The 18344-nt window shown below is 42.2% G+C and overlaps 1 protein-coding gene across 2 annotated transcripts in view; it reads right to left on the bottom strand.

The window, feature by feature from the left end:
• Positions 1–18344, bottom strand: part of ADAMTS20 (ADAM metallopeptidase with thrombospondin type 1 motif 20) — a 149097-nt gene that overhangs the window by 84858 nt on the left and 45895 nt on the right. Inside the window, exons 6-11 of one of the 2 annotated variants that reach the window (XM_060244939.1) lie at positions 17382–17465; positions 16524–16648; positions 15643–15683; positions 15293–15398; positions 2694–2840; positions 60–201 (exon numbers count right to left, since the gene is read on the bottom strand). In XM_060244939.1, coding sequence (XP_060100922.1) covers positions 60–201; positions 2694–2840; positions 15293–15398; positions 15643–15683; positions 16524–16648; positions 17382–17465 — 645 coding nt within the window. The remainder of the gene's footprint in view (positions 1–59; positions 202–2693; positions 2841–15292; positions 15399–15642; positions 15684–16523; positions 16649–17381; positions 17466–18344) is intronic. The other variant, XM_060244938.1, reaches the window with a different exon arrangement.

Genomic DNA, 18344 nt, shown 5'->3' on the forward strand with positions numbered 1-18344 from the left:
TAAATGGAGTATTTCACAAATTGTAGCACAAACATTAAAGACTGTATTAAGTACCTTACCATATAAGGACACACTTGTGAGCCAGGTCCAAACATAAGCTCACACTGCTTGTTCACGTCATACAATGAACCAGGCAACTGTGACTGAAGATCATAGATTCTTCCAGCAGGTTTATCTAGAAGGCATTCCCCATAACCAGTACTGCAAAAGATTTAAACTTTTTTTACACAGTTCTTATGGTGCGTTACTTTTGAGAAAAGTTTACTTTAGAAAGACTCACTTTGTGTCCTTACAAATAAATCATGCCAAAGAGAGTTTTATGGTTTGTTACTACAGGAATAAGTCTGTAGTTTCCTCCAGCTTCTTTCTGTCATCTGTTACTGCACAGTTAGAAAAATAAACACTTCTACATTTATGACACACTAATAATTTCTTCTCAGCCCTCCATATCAAGATTAAACAATGGTTCAGAACCCTGGTTTAGGACAGTGAACAAACTATAATTTGTGATTTGGACTAAACTACAACTATAGTTTTGCTGCAGCAGTGTTTGATTTTTCTAGATGCATGCTAGGAGAAAGAGCATGTGATCCAAAAGATCCTGGTAATAACAAATGAGGCCACTACATGTGAGGCATTACACATGAAGCATGACCAAGTAAACAAACTGGAGGGAAAGGGAGTCAATGCTACTTACTTTATATAAAGCTACTCAGTGTTACAGCTTTTCAAGACCATATTTTAAAAATTCAGCATGCTTACAGGGCAACCTTAGGCCTTGAGCCAAAAGTGCTGAAGATGTCAGTGTGGTATATTATACCAATGTACCAATATCTCCAGCATATGTCTGGAGATATTCCGAGAGCAAGCCGTTATGCCATGGCACACAAGATCTGCCCATGTAGATACTGCACCAGCATAACCATAGACAAAGCCAGGGTATATCACAGGCAAGGTGAGAGTTAATCAGCTCCCTAACCACTACCTCTACTCGCTGACAGATCTTATCTCAATATTGGTGGAATGTTATGTCACCAACACCTTGGCATCACCAATGTAGATCACTGGAAGGAGAAAACTAAATTCCCTTCCCACAGCCTAAGCCTTGCGCTGAAATACAGAAATAGCTTAGAGGCAAACAACATGTTACAGAATTTGGCACCACCTTTCCCCCATGCTCCACCATAACAACTTTGTTCATGTCAGCAAAGCTTCTGCAGTTGCTAACTAGAGATGGACACAAACCACAAAAATGCAGTTTGGTTCAGTTCGTGAGTGAACCACAAACCCAGTCGGCTCACATATGAACTGAACCGGGTTGATCAGGTTCATGCTTATAACAGCTGAGCAGTGGGGGCAGCATGCTCCCACGCCTCAAGTGTTTCAGGCTCCCTGCCACTCTGCTGTTTTGTTTAAATGGCTCTGAGTCTGGGGCTGGTTGCCCAAGAAAGCCTCTTTAAACAGCTGATCCATGTAGAGAAAACTGCTCTGGCAGCTCAGAGCCTGCTTCGGTGGGGAGGGCAGGGTATAAATTGAATAAACTAAACTAAACTCAGTTGTTTAAAGAGCTTTCTTGGGCAGTTAGCCCCTGTGGCTGGCTACCCAAGAAAGCCCCTTTAAAAGCAGAGCTGTGGGAGCAGGCTGCCCCCATGGCTCAGCTGTTTCCAATCTAGACAGCTGAACCACTGGGGCAGCCTGCTCCCACAGCTCATTTATTTAGATCAGAAAGAGCTGAGCTGCAGAGGCAGACTGCTCCCACAGCTCAGCTGTTTAAAGGGGCTTTCTTGGGAAGCCAGCCACAGGGGCTAACTACCTAAGAAAGCCTTTTGAGCAGCTTGCTCCACATGAACCAACTGTTTAAAGGGGCTTTAAACAAGCTCAGAGCCATTTAAACCCAACAATTGGGTGGCAGGGAGCTCCACAAACTACCATGAACAGCATCAAAATTCATGAAAGTTTGTGGCAGAATGGCCTGCTGGAGGTGGGCAGGAAGGTTCCCACTCTCCTGGCTTTCCACAAGCTATTGAAAACTGAATTATTATAAAGGGCATTTCTACACAGTTAACAGGCTTGCAGTGTACAAAATGGTTCATAAAGTTACTTGGATGAATGATAAGGGACTGTGAGATCCTACAATGCAATTTTTGCACTGTTATGTCTCACGTTAACACTTAGACTTACGATCCTAATCCTATTTTGTTGATTCTCTCTATTTTATTGTAAGGACTCACTTTGTGTAACCTGACTTGAGTCCCTGTGAGAAACGCAGACTGTAAATAATGTAATTTTTTTAAAAAAAAAATAAAAAATACATGGTTTGCTATGCATTCAGTTAGCTTTCTGATCTTCTATATTGCAAAAGGACATTCTCCCTTCAGAAATGTATTATGTGAGAAGCTTCATAGAAAGTTATGGTTTTTATGAGTTTGTGAATTTAAAAAAAGATGATCAATTAATTTAAAAATATGGACATACTCAAATGGGATAATCTTGTTCTAAAATATAATTATTTTTATCCATTTAAATTTTAACCCTAAAAATTTAAATTTATTTAGAACTTAATCTTATGTCCCCCAAACATTAACTTTTAAGTGAAATATAAGGTTGAAATTCTGCCACAAAAGATTTTAAGCAATTATGAAGTCCACATGTTACACATATGCAAATGCAAGCTAAACTAGAATCTTACTTACTCAAGAAATTCTGTAATATATTTCTGACTGCATTTTGACCAAGTCCATGGGTTTGAATGATAATTTAAAGTTGGAGCCATCACATGGTACTGATGCTTAATTCCAACTTCTTTACATTTGAAACTGTCATCATGGGGTACATTAAAACTACAAAACAAACAAACCACAAGATAAATTCAGAATGCTGCTTTATTAAACCAACACAGCACTTTTATGTACTTTAATAATGAAATCATTATTTTGAGGTTCTTTGGTTGTAATCCTACATACACTTTCTGGCAAGTAAGCACAATTCCATAGCATGGGCCTTACTTCTGAGTAAACCTGCTTAGAATTGTTCCTTTGTCTATTTGACATGCCATCTTAATCACATTAAATAAAAGGAAGTCACAGTAGAACCACTGGAAGTTGCTTATGAGCAATGTTTTAGAATCAGAAACACACACACGCATAATCCCCCAAGATATTAGTGTAAGAAGCTCTCTTCAGCAGTTGAGGGGAAACTCCAAAATCGAGAAGCATGTTGTAAAGAAATGGGTGTATGCAAGAGATGGTCTGCATGAGATTACAAGTTAAATTTCTTGGTTTATGAAAAAGCTGTATGCAGTGAAACATGAATCTCAAGCTGGCAATCACGTGAAGGCAAATTATCCTTTGGAGCTGAGTTCTGCTGAGTTCATGTTGGAAAAATATTTGGAAGTGATCACAACTTATTAATGTTCAAGAATTCTTCTGAAGTTACACAGTGAAAAAATTTGTTCTCTATGGGACTTAGTTTTTAAAATTTTGTCACTGAGATACAGTATTATTGATGCTTGTTCATTTATAAAAGTTTCTAAGTATTTCTATATCAAAATGAAAGTGTAAATTGTTTGGGATGCAGTTGTTTTGGTTTTGCTACTACAATCAGATAGGGCAAAGATATAGAAAAATATCCAGTTATTCTGCAGTATGTCAAATGTGTTCAACCAGCAGGTTATCTTAGATCCTTTGAGATCTCTAAAATAGGAGAATCTTTACCGTGGCATGCCTTAATGCTCTACTTTCAGCCCTTCTAGAAGGTAGATACCATTGTGTCCCACTTTCTCAATGGCTTTGTCCATGTCATATGTGTTATGCCGGAAAAGTATGAACATGTTCTGCAGCACTGCCCATTCTATAATGACATTCAACATCAGTATATTGCATCAGTGATCCACCTAGTCCAGCATCCTGTCTCACACAGTGGCCAACTAGTTCCTCTGGAGGGCGACTAACAGGGCAAAGAGGCTAAGACAGGGGTGGCCAAACTGTGGCTCAGGAGCCACATGTGGCTCTTTCACACACATTGTGTGGCTCTTGATGCCCCCACCAGGGTCAGCCAACTTGGAGAAGGTATATGTCTCCTTTAATCACTTCTCCAAGCCAAACCAGCCAGCAACTTGGAGACTGCATTTAAAGTTAAAATTGCTTTCTTTCCATCTCTCCATCCCCCATCTATCTCTTTCCTTTCTGTCTTGTGGTTCTCAAACATCTGACATTTATTCTATATAGCTCTTACATTAAGCAAGTTTGGCCACCTCTGGACTAAGACATTCCCCTGATATTACCTCCTAGCACTGGGATTCACTGAATTCTACAAGGAAGAGTTAGACTTCCTCGGTTACTGAATCTCCACTTGAGGCTTGGAGATAGACCTGGCCAAGATAAGAGCGGTGGTCGAGTGGGTGGCCCATTGAACCCATAAACAATTACAGAGTTTTATCGGGTTCACGAACTTTTATAGAAACTTTATCAAGGATGCCCAGGTGGCCTTCCCCCTCACAGACTTATTAAAAACCAAGGGGAAGGGGCCGGAGGTGTAGTGACCCGGAGTCCGGTTTGCTTGGTCTCCAGCATGCCAAGAAGCATTTGAGAAGCAAAAAACACTATTCACTTCCGAACCAGTACACATCCATCCCAACGAGAATAAAAAAATTGTGACGCAAGCGACGTCGCTGGAGAGGCAGTGTTGTTACAGGAGGAGGAGGATGGGAGCCTACACCCATGTGCATGTCTGTCTCGAAAGTTCTCGAATTCAGAGTGCAATTGGTCAATTTGGGACAAAGAGGTGTCTGCCATTAAGCTGGCACTCAAAACGTGGTGGCACTACCTAGAAGGCGCCTGAGTCCCTTTTGAACTCTGGACCGAGCACAAAAACTTATCATCTCTGGTAGCTACCCGCAGCCTCAACAACAAGCAAGTGCAGTGGGCAGGGTTTTTCCACCAGTTTCGATTCACCCCGGGACATTTCCCAGGAAAGCAAAACTTTTTGGCAGATGCCGTATCCTGCCTCCCACAATATGAAAGCAAACAGGAACCAATAGTTGATTCCCTGTTCACCCCTGCCCAAATGGGAGCCCTTGTGACCACACGCTGGCAAGCCCAATTACAGAAATTAGACCCCGGGGGCTCGATTCACTGTTAGAATGGTTATGGGCTACTTTGACAGCTTGCCCTCCTGACACAAACCTGGGGTTACAATTGGGATCAGAGGGACTATATTATAAGGATAATTGATTGTTCGTCCCGGAGAACCTCCACCAGGCAGTCCTGCAATGCTCCCATGATGGGAACTTAGGGGGGCACTTTGGCTATGTGAAAACACTGCACTTGATCCAGCATCAATTCTTGTGGCCAGGGCTGCGCAAAGGCACTATATGTGACAGGGTGCCCAGTGTGCCTAATGGCAAAAAAGAGGGGAGGGAACCCCAAGGGAAATTACAACCACTGCCTACAGTCTCACACCCCTGGGATTCCATATCGATGGACTTCATCACCGACCTTCCCCCCTCCCAAGCAAAATCAACAATCTGGGTGGTAGTGGACATGTTTTCCAAACAAGCCCATTTTGTACCATGTAAGCAACTCCCCACTGCTAAGCAATTGGCCCAACTGTTCCTCCAGCATTTGGCCCAGATCCATCGCTTCCCCAGTAAGGTGATATCCAACCGCGAACCTCAATTTGTTACTAAATTTTGGGGTCAGCTGTGCAAATTAACGGGGATGGAGCAGGGGTTGAGGTCAGCCTATCACCCCCAAACTGACAGACATATGGAACAGACAAACGCGGTGCTGGAGCAATTTCTGCGCTGCTGTGTCTTGTTCCAACAAACTGACTGGGTGTCTCTTCTTCCTTTTGCAGAGTATGCTTATAGTAACAGTATTCACAGCTCCACCAATGCCACTCCCTTCATGGTAGTAAATGGTTACGAGGCCAAACCTTTTCCAGAGTTCCCAGAAACCCCGGATCCACAGGCTTCCCCTGACTTCACTAACTGGCGGGAAAAATGTGCTAAGGAGTGGAGCTCAATCCAATCCCAGCTGGAGAAAGCCAAGAGAGCATACAAAGAACAGTATGACAAACATCACTCTGGACTTTGGGATTTAAAAGTAGGGGACTCTGTTTATATATCCACTAAGAACCTACCTAACTCTCAACCCTCGAAAAAACTGGGACTTAAGTGCTTGGGCCCTTTTCCTGTCAAACGTGTTATTAATGCTGTAACAGTTGAACTTGAGCTGCCCAAAGCACTAAGACATGTTCACCTTTGTTTTCATGCTAGCCTGCTGAAACACAACCCTGGACTGTCGTCATGGCACTCGCAATAGACCCTGCCACCTCCACTTCTGGTTTGGGGTCAGATTCAACATGAGGTGGAGACCATCCTTGATTCCATCACAATGAACTCTATTATCTAATCAAATAGACACACTTCCCCATTAGCCAAGCTGAGTGGGTGTGTGCAAAGGATACTAATGTGCCCAAGTTGGTTAAGAACTTCTACTGCCAATTCCCGGACAAGCTGGGGAGGAGGGGGAGGCTTGGGGGGCAGTATGTCAAGAGTCTTGCCATGAATTCCTGAACAATGTTATTCTGATGTTCCCTTGCTCTTTTGTTTTCTCACCACTATCTCTTTGCAACAAGTTATCAAAGAAGACTTTGCCAGCCTGGCGGTTGCCTTAGAGACCATGGTTGACCGGCCAGGCTAGATGCACGTGGGAGGGGAAGGGCTAAAGAACTTCCCATGTATATTTCCCACTTGAGCTTTCCCTTTGAAAATATAACGGTTACACTGAATGTATATAAGGGAGTCAAAGACTGGCCCTGCCAGTCTTTTCAAGACCTGCCATGCCTAATACAGTTATTGAGGTTCAATAAATTACTATTATATCAATGGTCTGTTTGATGTTCCTGGGAGACTGAGTACTTGACACTAGGGAGAGAACTGCTCTCCGGGCAGAATTGTAATGCTGGCTTCAGAGACAGTTTATGCCAAGAGGAGGTGAGAGCCCTGGTGCTATGACTGTTCTGCACACAGCCACTTGCTGTAGTATGACAGAGGAAAACAGAGTTGAACTTACCTGCAGCTGTTGTTCATTGAGTATCTTCTGCACAGGCACACATGGGGACTGCACATGAGCAGGCCTGCTTATTGGAAGGCTTTGCAGTTAAGAGCTTCCAGGGGGCACAGTGCGCCAGATTTGTTTTGTGCAGCAGTGCCCCTACCCTCAGTACCTTTTACACCATCAAAGAAAGCATGCAGCAGGGCAGGAGGGAGGGTATGTGTGTCTGCACAGAAGAAATTCAATGAACAAAAGTTACAGTTAAGTGCAATCCTTGTCATCATTGCTCTTCTGTGCAGTCTCACACAGGAATTCTAGCAAGCTAAACACCAGGTGGCAGGGCATGCTCACTTAAATAAATATGGACTGAAGGCCTCCTTCCCCACTTGACCTTCTCATCTAGCTGCAGGTCTAGAGTGAAGTGGCAAACAAATGTGTCCTCAGACTACCAAATGGTTGCTTGGCAGATCTCTTACAGTGGGACTCCACTCCAGAATGCAGCAGAAGAGGCCATGGCCCTAGTAGAATGAGCATGCATCTCTAAAGGACATGGTACCTTGGCCAACTCATAACACTGCCTAATGGTGGGCACAATCCATCTGGAAAGTGTCTGAGCAGATACCCTCTTATCCTTGCTCAGTCCTGAGAAACATACAAATAAAGCCTTACCCCTACAAAAATCAAGCATCCATTTCAGATACAATAAAAAGTGCTCTATTGACATCTAAGCAATGGCGTCATCTCTGAACTTGATGCAGGTAAAAAATATAGGTAAAATAGTCTCATGATAGAGGTGGAACTGAGACACAACTTTGTGTGAGAAACTGAGACTGGGGTGAAGGATGACCCTTTCTGGAAAGAACTTCAAGAATATGTGCTCCATTAGCAGAGCAGCCAATTTGCCTACCCAACTGTCAGAAGCGACTGCAATAAGGAAACAAACTTTCATAGAAAGTAGCACCAGTGGGCACGCAGCTGTAGGTTCAAGCATTTCAATACCAATGATAGGGACACAGGGGAATAGGATCCCTAGGTGGACAGGTATTAGACCTCTTTGTGAAATGGTGGGAAAAGAGGAACTACCTATCTAACCCAGGATGAAAACATGAAATTGCTGCTAAATGAGCCTTTAATGAAGAAAATGCCAAACTTTTATTCTTTAGAAACAAAACATATTCAAAATGCTTTTGGAGAAGTGCTACAGATGGAGACATACCTCCCTACCCTACACCAAATAGCAAAACATTTCAAACTATAATCACCTTTCTGGTGGTGAGATTTCAGGAATTCAACATAACCTCATTGACCTCTTGAGAAAAAACTTAGATCCTTGTCCCAATTTTCTAATCTGTGAGTTTGGTACATTGCCAATGCTGATCAGATCCCTGTGTTAAGGGAACTGAATATAATAGCAGTGAGCTAGTTCCATACGGCTTTGAAACCAAATTTGGTAGGCCAAAATGGGGTCATTAAAATCATCCTAGAACCCTCCTGTCTGGCTTTCTCCAGAACTCTGATCAACAGACGGAATGGTAGGAATGTATAAAACAGCTCCCCTACCCAAAACCTCAAGAATGTTTCCCCCAGGGACCCTATATCCCTGTTGGTGTGGGAAGAAAACCTTACAGCCTTTGTGTTGTCCCAGGTAGTGAACAAATCTACATCCGGCATGTCCCACTGGGCAAAAATGGGTTCTAGGTATACTGGTTTCGGGGACCATTCACTTGACAGATTTCCCACTCTGCTCAATTTGTCAGCTTCTATATTCAATTTTCCAGGAATGTTAATTGCCTGGATGAATGCATTGAGACTGAGTATGGACTGCCAGATTGAAATGGCCCCTTGACAGAAGTCTCTGGCCCCAATGCCACTCTGTTTGGTTATGTAAAGCATAATGACCCTGTTGCCTATTTGAAGTAAAATGAATCCATTTCAAAGGATATCTGAGAAACTGATAAGGGAATTAAAGACTGCTTGCAGTTCTAATAAATAAGACACATTTTTTTTCTTTTCATAACCTGGTACTTTATATGGATACACCTTCACAGCGTGCCCAACAACCCAGGTGCAAGGCATCCAGGGTGAGTGTAACCTCACAGTGAGGAATGCCAAGTGATTTACTCTTGGATAAACTGTCAGGAGACTTCCACCATGCCAATTCCTGGATCACTTGTCTTGGAATGGAGTATCTCTGTCACAATTGGTGTACTTCTGCCCTACAGTTCACTAAAAACCAAATCTGTAATAGCTTCATATATAGTCTGGCCAGAGGCAAAACCACTGTGGTCAAGTGTGGTCAGACTCAACAAGCAGAGAATATTCTTGACTGACTGAAAATAGTTCGCCATAAACTCCTACCAAGGACAATATTGATTGTATTTTATCTGGAGGGAAAAACCTTTCCCTTGCGCAGAATCAAGTACTGACCATAAAAATTAGACTTTATGTGATGGAACAAACCTGGACTTTCCCCAGTTTATCAATAGGTCTAATTTCCACCAAAGTTTTAGAAGCAAGGAGCACCGCTTTGACAACTGTTCACTGATGTCCGCAACCACTAACCAGGTCAAGATAGGGGAAAAAATGTAAATGGGTCACAACTGGGGTACAACTGGGGTACAACCAAAAGGTAGTACAATATTGAAACATATATCCCTTGCACAAAAAACGAAGAAACTAGCAATGTTCATGATGAATCAAGATATGAAAATAAGCATTTTTCAAATCAATCACAACAAACCAAGAACTGAACATCATCTTTATCTTTATCATCATCATCATCATTAGATTTGTTTAATTGCCCCATTCCAGCCTAGGCCAGGCTCTGGGCAATGTACAGCAGATAAACAATTCAAAAATTAAAATTTCATTTAAAACATTTCAACAAGTTGAACCAATAAAGCTCTAAAAACCCTTGGTGGCATCCCACTAAGTTCTCCTTCCAAACTATCAAAGCATGAGGGGGGGGGCGGGGAGGAAGAAAAACATTAATAATTGCAATACTGACTAAATAGAAACCAGAGGGAACTTGGAGATCTGCAGAAACACATTTAAATCTATAAGGTCTAATATGGGTCTTAAACCTCCATCTTTTTTTCTCCACTATAAATATTCTGGAGAAAAACTCAACTGGTGATTAATCTTCAATGACCCCTTTCTCAATGAGTGCCCCCAGAGGCTGTACTAGGCCCTCAGATGTCCAGTTAAGTGCTCCTAATAAAAGAGCAAGGTTGTAAATTCTAACTTACAACCTGTGGCTACTATCACCATGATCAATTCATCCAAAGTAATGGCCCTTCAGGACTCCTGGAATTGGGCTGAGGAACATAAGGTTTGGCAGGATATTGGAGCAGCAGCATATCTATACTCCCTCTGGTAGGGATGTCACGAAGAATGTTCATATGGCCTCTGTTTACACTGGGGTGTGCCCACTTGAGGTCCCTCTAGTGATATGGCTGTCTGTTTTCTTAATTAGAGTCAGAGTCTCAACTGTCTTGGAGAAGAATAGAGTCATTTCTTCATAGGGTAAGTCCTCCACCTTCTGTTTCATTTCATTAGACAAAGTTGTGGATTTGAGCCATGCATGTCTTCTGAGGGTGACTGCACTGGCCATGGCTTGGGAAGCCACAACCGTGGAGTAACTGCTGGCATTGATTTGTTGTTTCAGAAAGTCTTATGGCTTCAGTCTGTAGAACCTTGGCCAATGGTCTCTTCTCTTCTGGTAACAGCTCTAAGTATGGCAGCTTCCATTCCCATAAGAATAACTGATAGCCAGCCATGATCACCTCATAATTTGTAATTTAGTGCAAATAAAGAGCAGAATTTCCTTTGTATTTAGTGCAAAGAAAGAGCAGAATTTCCTTCACATACCATCCAGCTTGCACCCTTCTCTATCGGTGAGGGTGGTGTGGCAAGTTTGCCATCCTGTGGGTTGAATTTCTTTGGCTACAAGGGAGGACAGAGGAAGATGCATGGTAAAGTAGTTAAAAGGTCCTTTTTCACCCGATAAAGCTGCTCAACGCTTCTAGTGGTGGGCTGGACAAAAGGAGATCATTGCCAAACATTCAGTTATATCCTCCAGGCCCTTCAAAATGGGAAAGTGATCATAGCCAGGGAATCTGAATATAGTTGACTCAGGATCTTGTCTCTAGGTTTGTGTTCAGGTGTAGTTATTTCAGTTTCAAATGACAGCGCCATCTATCCCCATACATCCTCAAATCGTCCACTGGAGAGGCCACAGAGGGCTCTCCTATCTATTCATCCAGACTCGGTTCTGATGCAGATCCATGGGAATCAACCTCAAGTTCCACCACTCTTCTCTCAAAACCAGGAGGCGGGGACCTGCAAGATAACATGGCATGGGCATGGCCCACATGGATAGAAATAGCCGCTCAGATCCACAGTTGGTTAAAACGATAGTCCCTTTCCTCTGAGTACCTCAGTGACATCCTATGCAGGTTAGATGGCCACATCATCAGTGGAGGATGCTGGAACCACAGAACCATCCATTCAGATGCAATGTCTTATGGAAACTGCCGTGCCAGCAACTCTGTTTTGATCTCATCTTTGGAAATAGACTGGAGGCAACCTTGGATTCAGGGGTGTTCCTGTCCTGTCCTGTAATTTTGGAGTCCACTCTGGTGTCTGAACCAGGGATCGACATTGGGGAGCATGTTTCTGCTTCTCCTTCTCCTTCCCTTTCATCTTATTCTTTTTAGAAGAAGAAAGAAGAAGAGGAGCAAGAATTGGATTTATACCCCACCCTTCACACAGAATCTCAGTAACTTACAATCTCCTTCCCTTTGTCTTCCCACAGCAGACGCCCTGTGAGGTAGGTGGTGTAGCTGTAGGCAACTTTTCAGAAGCCTTCAACACCAGGGGATCAGAGGCTCCAAGTGCCTTAATCTTCAAAGCTCTACTTCTGCAAGCTTTAGGTATGAACTTCTGGCATGGTTTGCAAGTGGAAACATTATGTTCCTTCCTCCTTAAGCAGAGCAGACACAAATCACGCTTATCTGTTTGTGTCATTTTAGCACTGCAGCAAGTGCACTTTTTAAATAAAGCCTTTTGAGCCATTCCAAACCTCTGAAGATATCTAAAGTATAATAGAGATTCCTCACCAATTCAGAAACTAGGAATATCAAGCAACCTACTTCTTTGGTGGCAAGAGAGAAACTGAGGGTAGGGGCGCTGCTGCACAGGAGCACATGATCCCCGGGCAGGAATAAGTCTTGGCTCTGTCATACAGTGCCCCCTGGAGGTTCTTGTTTGTAAAAAACTACCGATAGGCAGGCTTGCTCATGCACAGTCCCCATGTGGAACTGCACAGAAGATCAACAAAGAATTTGAAAGACACCTGAGAGAACTACATCCCCAGGCCAAGCAGGTGTCTGTGATTCAACAGCTACATTCAGTATGAGGAAAATTCAGCTGCTGCAATTGAAATCTGTTCTCTTCCCCAAGCAAGCTTCTATTTGTCTTTACTTCACTTAGGTGTATTATTCAGAAGGATGCCTCAATTCTGAATGTATTGGCTGATAGACTCATCTAACAATGGCTACAAGACTGAGATAACATAATTTGTTACCTGAAGGACCGTCTCTCCCCATATGAGCCCCAAAGAGCATTGCGGTCGGCTGGAAAAAACCAGCTGACCGTCCCTGGGCCAAGGGAGGCCAGATTGAAGGCCACCCGAGATAGGGCCTTCTCTATTGCTGCTCCACTGCAGTGGAATCAACTCCCGGTAGAGGTGCGGGCCCTGCGGAGTTTGGAACAGTTCCGCAGGGCCTGTAAGACCCACCTCTATAAACTAGCCTTCAACCAATGATAAACTAGGAAATGCCTCTAAAAAATTGCTCTTGGTTACTGAATTTTATGGAATTATTGAAGATCGAATGTTTTAGCACCATTGTAATTTGTAAATTTTAACTTGTAATTTGTCTTAACTTGGATTTTATTTGCAATTTATGTAATCTGATGTATAATGTATTTTATGTTGTAAGCCGCCCTGAGCCTGCTTTGGCGGGGAGGGCGGGATAGAAATTAAAAGTTATTATTATTATTATTATTATTATTATTATTATTATTATTGTTAGATGTTAGATGATAATGTAACTCAAGTTATGTTATCCCCAAAGGGCAAAACAGAACTTATGTTATGTTATCCCTAAAGGGCTGAACAGAATTTATGACAGCGCACAGATAATTACTTCAGGCCCCAGACTTATACAATTCACCTATACCCTAATCTCATACACATTCTAAAGCTTCATTAAGCCAAAGAACACCTCCTCTGCTCCACAACCTTGACGTACCCAATGCAGGGCAAATTGCACAGAGAAAGCAGACAAGAATCCAAAGTTCTTGAAGCAGGACACCAAAGCACAGCAGACATCTGCAGCAGGAGGGAGTCATTCGCTGACCATACTAGGTGGTCACAAGAGACCCCTCTCTCACCTCAGTACCTCATCTTTATTATGGGTATGCTAAGACTAATCTACCATATGTATTTGTTGTAAGGATTACATTTTGAAGACTCTGCATAATGCATGGATCGTGGACTTACCCAGGGTCAGGTTTGCAGGGAAGCATAGCATCAGGGGGAGGGACGGTGGCTCAGTGGTAGAGCATCTGCTTGGGAAGCAGAAGGTCCCAGGTTCAATCCCCGGCATCTCCAAAAAAGGGTCCAGGCAAATAGGTGTGAAAAACCTCAGCTTGAGACCCTGGAGAGCCGCTGCCAGTCTGAGAAGACAATACTGACTTTGATGGACCAAAGGTCTGATTCAGTATAAGGCAGCTTCATATGTTCATATGCTCTGGTGACTACCATTTGGAGGCTGTCACAGCTGCACAGCCTCCCTCCCAATCTCGGCCAATCAGATGAGGCCTGATGGAGCCAGGGCAATGGGTCCAATCAGCAGCCAGGACATACCAGAATCTGCCACACCAAGTCAGCCACTCTGTTCATGGCTTCACTCAGTGTGGAGATCCTCAGCTAAACTGAGAGCCAGTTTGGTGTAGTGTTTAAGTGCACAGACTCTTATCTGGGAGAACTGGGTTTAATTCCCCACTCCTCCACATGCAACTGCTGGAGTGACCTGGGTCAGTCATAGCTCTCTCAGAGTTGTTCTGCTCAAGAGCAGTTTCTGTCAGAGCTGTCAGCCACACCTACCTCACAGGGTGTCTGTTGTGGGAAGGGGAAGGAGATTATAAGCCAATCCAAGACTCCTTTGGGTAGTGAAGAGTGGGGTATATATCCAATCTCCTCCTCCTTCTCCACCGCCTCTTCTTCTTCTTCATAGGTAGCAGGGGAACAATGGGAAACATCAGCTGGCCTGGGCTGCATGTCCTGCCCCTCCCATGGCTGCACTCAGCCATGGCCTGCTACAGCTGGCTAAGTGCATACTTAGTGGAGATCAGCAGGCCATCAGCACACCAGTTCCAGGCCCTCACAGCTGAAGGCACCTTCCACTTGCCCTGACACTCAGCTGGGTGAGCTGGATACATGGGTGCAGCAGCTGGGCACAGCACTGATTGCCCCAATGCCCAGCTGATTATTCAGGTCATCAGGTAGCCCCTACTATCAGCTAGCCTGGCCAATCACACCGGCACTGGCAGCCCCAATTCTCAGTTGGTGGGGACCAGCCATATGGGCACAGTAGCTGATGACAGTACTGACTGCCCCAATGCCCAGCTGATCCGTCCAACCATACAAGCTCTGGAAGCCCCAAATATCAGCTGTTCTGCCAGTCACATGGGGTTGCAGTGGCCGAGCCTGCTGCCTTGTGAATTCTTTGAAAGACATTTTATCCATGCCTGGGCAGCCTCTAAAATTGAGAGCTTACATCTCCTAATCCCCCCCACCCTGAACTTCTCCCTGGCCCAGCCTCTGCATGCTGCCAAGCTTTCCTGCTGACAATCTGCAGCTCTCTCTTTGCCTAGCCTCTCTGCCCTCACCGAGCATTTGCCCCTCCCTTTTTTCCTTGTCTCTTCTCACTGCTATTGTTGTGGCCTGGGCAACTGCTTGCCCCACCCAGTTTGGGCTGCAGTTCCTAGCATGCTGTAATAAAAAAATTACACTTACTGTCAAGTTCATGCATTCTATCACCCCTTACACTTCTGACAGATACAGCATTTGTCTTCAGAACAGCCAGTTAATCATTCCACTGGCCATAGTTTCTTGCATTTTATGTAAGGCAAGTGAAAGATTTACTCAGAAGAGAAAACAAACTTACACATGTCCAAGTTCATGTGCTATTGTAAATGCAGCACTTAATCCATTTTCCTCACTGATAGAACAGCTGCGCAGTGGGTCACACATTGTACCCAATTCAGCTAAGCCTAGAAAAAATGAATTTGTACATAAATCTTAATGATGTTATATCAACAATGTTGACTCCACAAATGAATACAGAATTAAAGTTATGTTCCATATATTAATGTAACCATTTGCTTCTGTTCAGAATCACAGAACCAAAATAGTTATAAAGCCTCACATTATTTACTTATATTAAGGTTGCCATTGTATAATTACTACTTAATTTTTATTCTTACGGAGCAAAGTTATCTTGTAACTTTAACTTACCTAAGGTATCACATTTTTCTCTTGCTCTGCATATATCTTCCCTTGAAGAAACAAATATCTTGAATGACAATGTTATATTAAAAATAAAAATGGATAAAAAGAAAGACAAGACAGCTTTTTAAAGATACCCATTTACTTTGTTTTAAGATTTATTAATTCCATCAGTTTAATTCACTTGATTTGCAGAACTCTGCATGACTCTGGTCCACTAGCCTAGCATGCAATGTTCTCTGGTTCAGCAATATAACCTGATGTCTCCAGTGCAATATCCCTTTTGGATTAGGCTGCATAACTGCAACCATATATGTACTTACTTGTAAGAGATTTTCATTAAAATCAATGGCACATATTTCTAAGTAATCTAAGAACCAATAATGTTTGTGTTACATGCTTCACTCTGACAAATACGTATAGAAGAAATCAGAAAGAGACCATGAAGATCATTCTGAACCCCCCGAACTCCTTTCCCATTCATAAATTGCTCCATTTTTCTTTACCCCGTTTCATTAACGGATGCCTGTTGAATGTATTAGTCATAGAATTATAGAATCACAGAGTTGGAAGGGACCTCCAAGGTCATCTAGTCCAGCCTCTGCACAATGCAGGAAATTCACAAATCCACCCACACACACCCAGTGACACCTGCTCCACCCCCAGAAGAGTTTTTTTTTTTAAACACCCTCCTGGATCCCTGGCAAAACTAGCTTGGAGAAAAAATTGTCTCCTGACCTAAAAGTGGTGCACAGCATTTCCCTGGGCTTGTAAGAAAGGGCCATGAAAACTAAGCACTGAAGCAACCCTTCCTGGAACAGATATGGAGTAGTCTAAAAGAGACAGGGTTAGTAAAGAGAAATGATGCTGAGTTCTCCTACACACAATACCTTGTGATAAGAACTGCAGTATCGTGATGAGAAGGATGAGTATCATCCAGAACATTTTGTCCTTGCTGCCATAAACAGAAATTGCGAAGAGTAGTAGCTGCATTAAAACTGATAGCTGGTCCTTCCTGTAGAATTTGGCAAGACAAAAACAACCACGATAAACATTAATTCCTTTGCAACTACTTTGTAGTATAACATATCCTGGAAAAATCCCAATGCATATAAGACTTCTTAGCAAGTAATTGCCCACAGAAATCAATTTACCAAATTAGAACATAATCTTAAAATAATGTTTATTTCATACAGTGGCAAAATTGTTCTTTTTAATCAAAGCTATTCTAAGCTCAATTTTAAACATCCAAACTGGTTTGCAAATTTGGTTGGGGGGGAGCGTGGAATTTATAGTTTACAGACTCAGCTGTAAGAATAAATTCTGGATTGGATCCTACCAGTCCATTGTACATTCTGTGGGTACTGGGAACCTTTTGCTGATGCCAGATGAACATGCCAGCACTAGCAGAATGGACTGCTAGCTTTCAATCCAATAGTTTGCATGAAACAGGAAGGAACAAATGAAGACATTTATTTATTATTGAAATGTTTATATCCTGCTTTTCCTCTTGATTCAAGACCAAGGTTCTCCACATCACGCAAAACCATACTGTGATGTCTCACATGAATATTTTCATGAATGGATGCAGCTCTCCAGGGTCTCATGTATATGGAAATGAAGCATTTGAGCATTAAGAACTTAAATAAAAAAATAGTTTCCTTAATATAGAAAATATATTTTTAAAGTTACTAGTAAAAATTCAAGCTCAAATTATGCCAACTCTTAAAATATATGCATTTTCTTACCTGTTCATTATGAATTACAATTAATTTGACAATCATTATGTTTATTTGATTTCCTATACTTGAGTCTTTGTAAATTGCTGCAACCTAAATAAACAAAAGGTTAACTCATTAACATGCTATTAAGCAATCTAGTTGTTATGAAATGTTCTCATTTCTTATGGAAAAAATAAAAACATGTATATGATGTTGATATTTATTAAAACTATATATATTTATATTAAGCCATACTATGAATATTCTTATAATAACCATAAGCATATGATGCTCTAATGGCTCCTAGGTAAATGAAAACAAAAAAGTTTTATATCTGTTGTATAATGCAAGTAGTGTCTTCAAAAGATGGTAAGGTTTAAAAATTAAGTAGTTCATGCTACAATTTAGTTAAGGTAAAGATACTCAGTCATTTATCATATTATAATTTCTTTAATCTATGGTTCATCTGTGAATAGGTAAACACTAAAACACTGTAAGTGTTAATTCTAGCTGCAACATATCACAAACCATTTTTGAAATCCTTCCCCCTACCCCATTTCTAAAGCATTTTGCTGCATGGCATGAGTGGTTACTGTTTTAAAAAGTCCAAAATTACTTTTAAGTTCCAAGATCTGCTTTTATGGTTCCTTCTATCGGTGTCATCGTTCTAGAAATCACAATTTGAACAGTACAAACCAGGGGTGTCAAACTCATTTGTTATGAGGGCCGGATCTGACATAAATGAGACCTTGTTGGGCTGGATCAACCATGTCAGACCAGGCCATGTGTGTACCTGTTTAAGATTAGGTAGCAAAGATGTAAACATTTTAAAGGACACAGACAAACACGACTAAAGATTTTTTTTAAAAAAATTTAAAACATTAACACTTGTTGGTCTTAAAGGTTCTTTCTTTGTATTTCTCCATGAGATCCAGGGAACCGGGCAAAGGAAGCTCTGGCTCTTTCCCTTCCCCAGCAGGGGACCAGGAT

The sequence above is a fragment of the Heteronotia binoei genome, chromosome 8 (genome assembly GCF_032191835.1).
Source record: "Heteronotia binoei isolate CCM8104 ecotype False Entrance Well chromosome 8, APGP_CSIRO_Hbin_v1, whole genome shotgun sequence".
Lineage (NCBI taxonomy): Eukaryota > Metazoa > Chordata > Lepidosauria > Squamata > Gekkonidae > Heteronotia > Heteronotia binoei.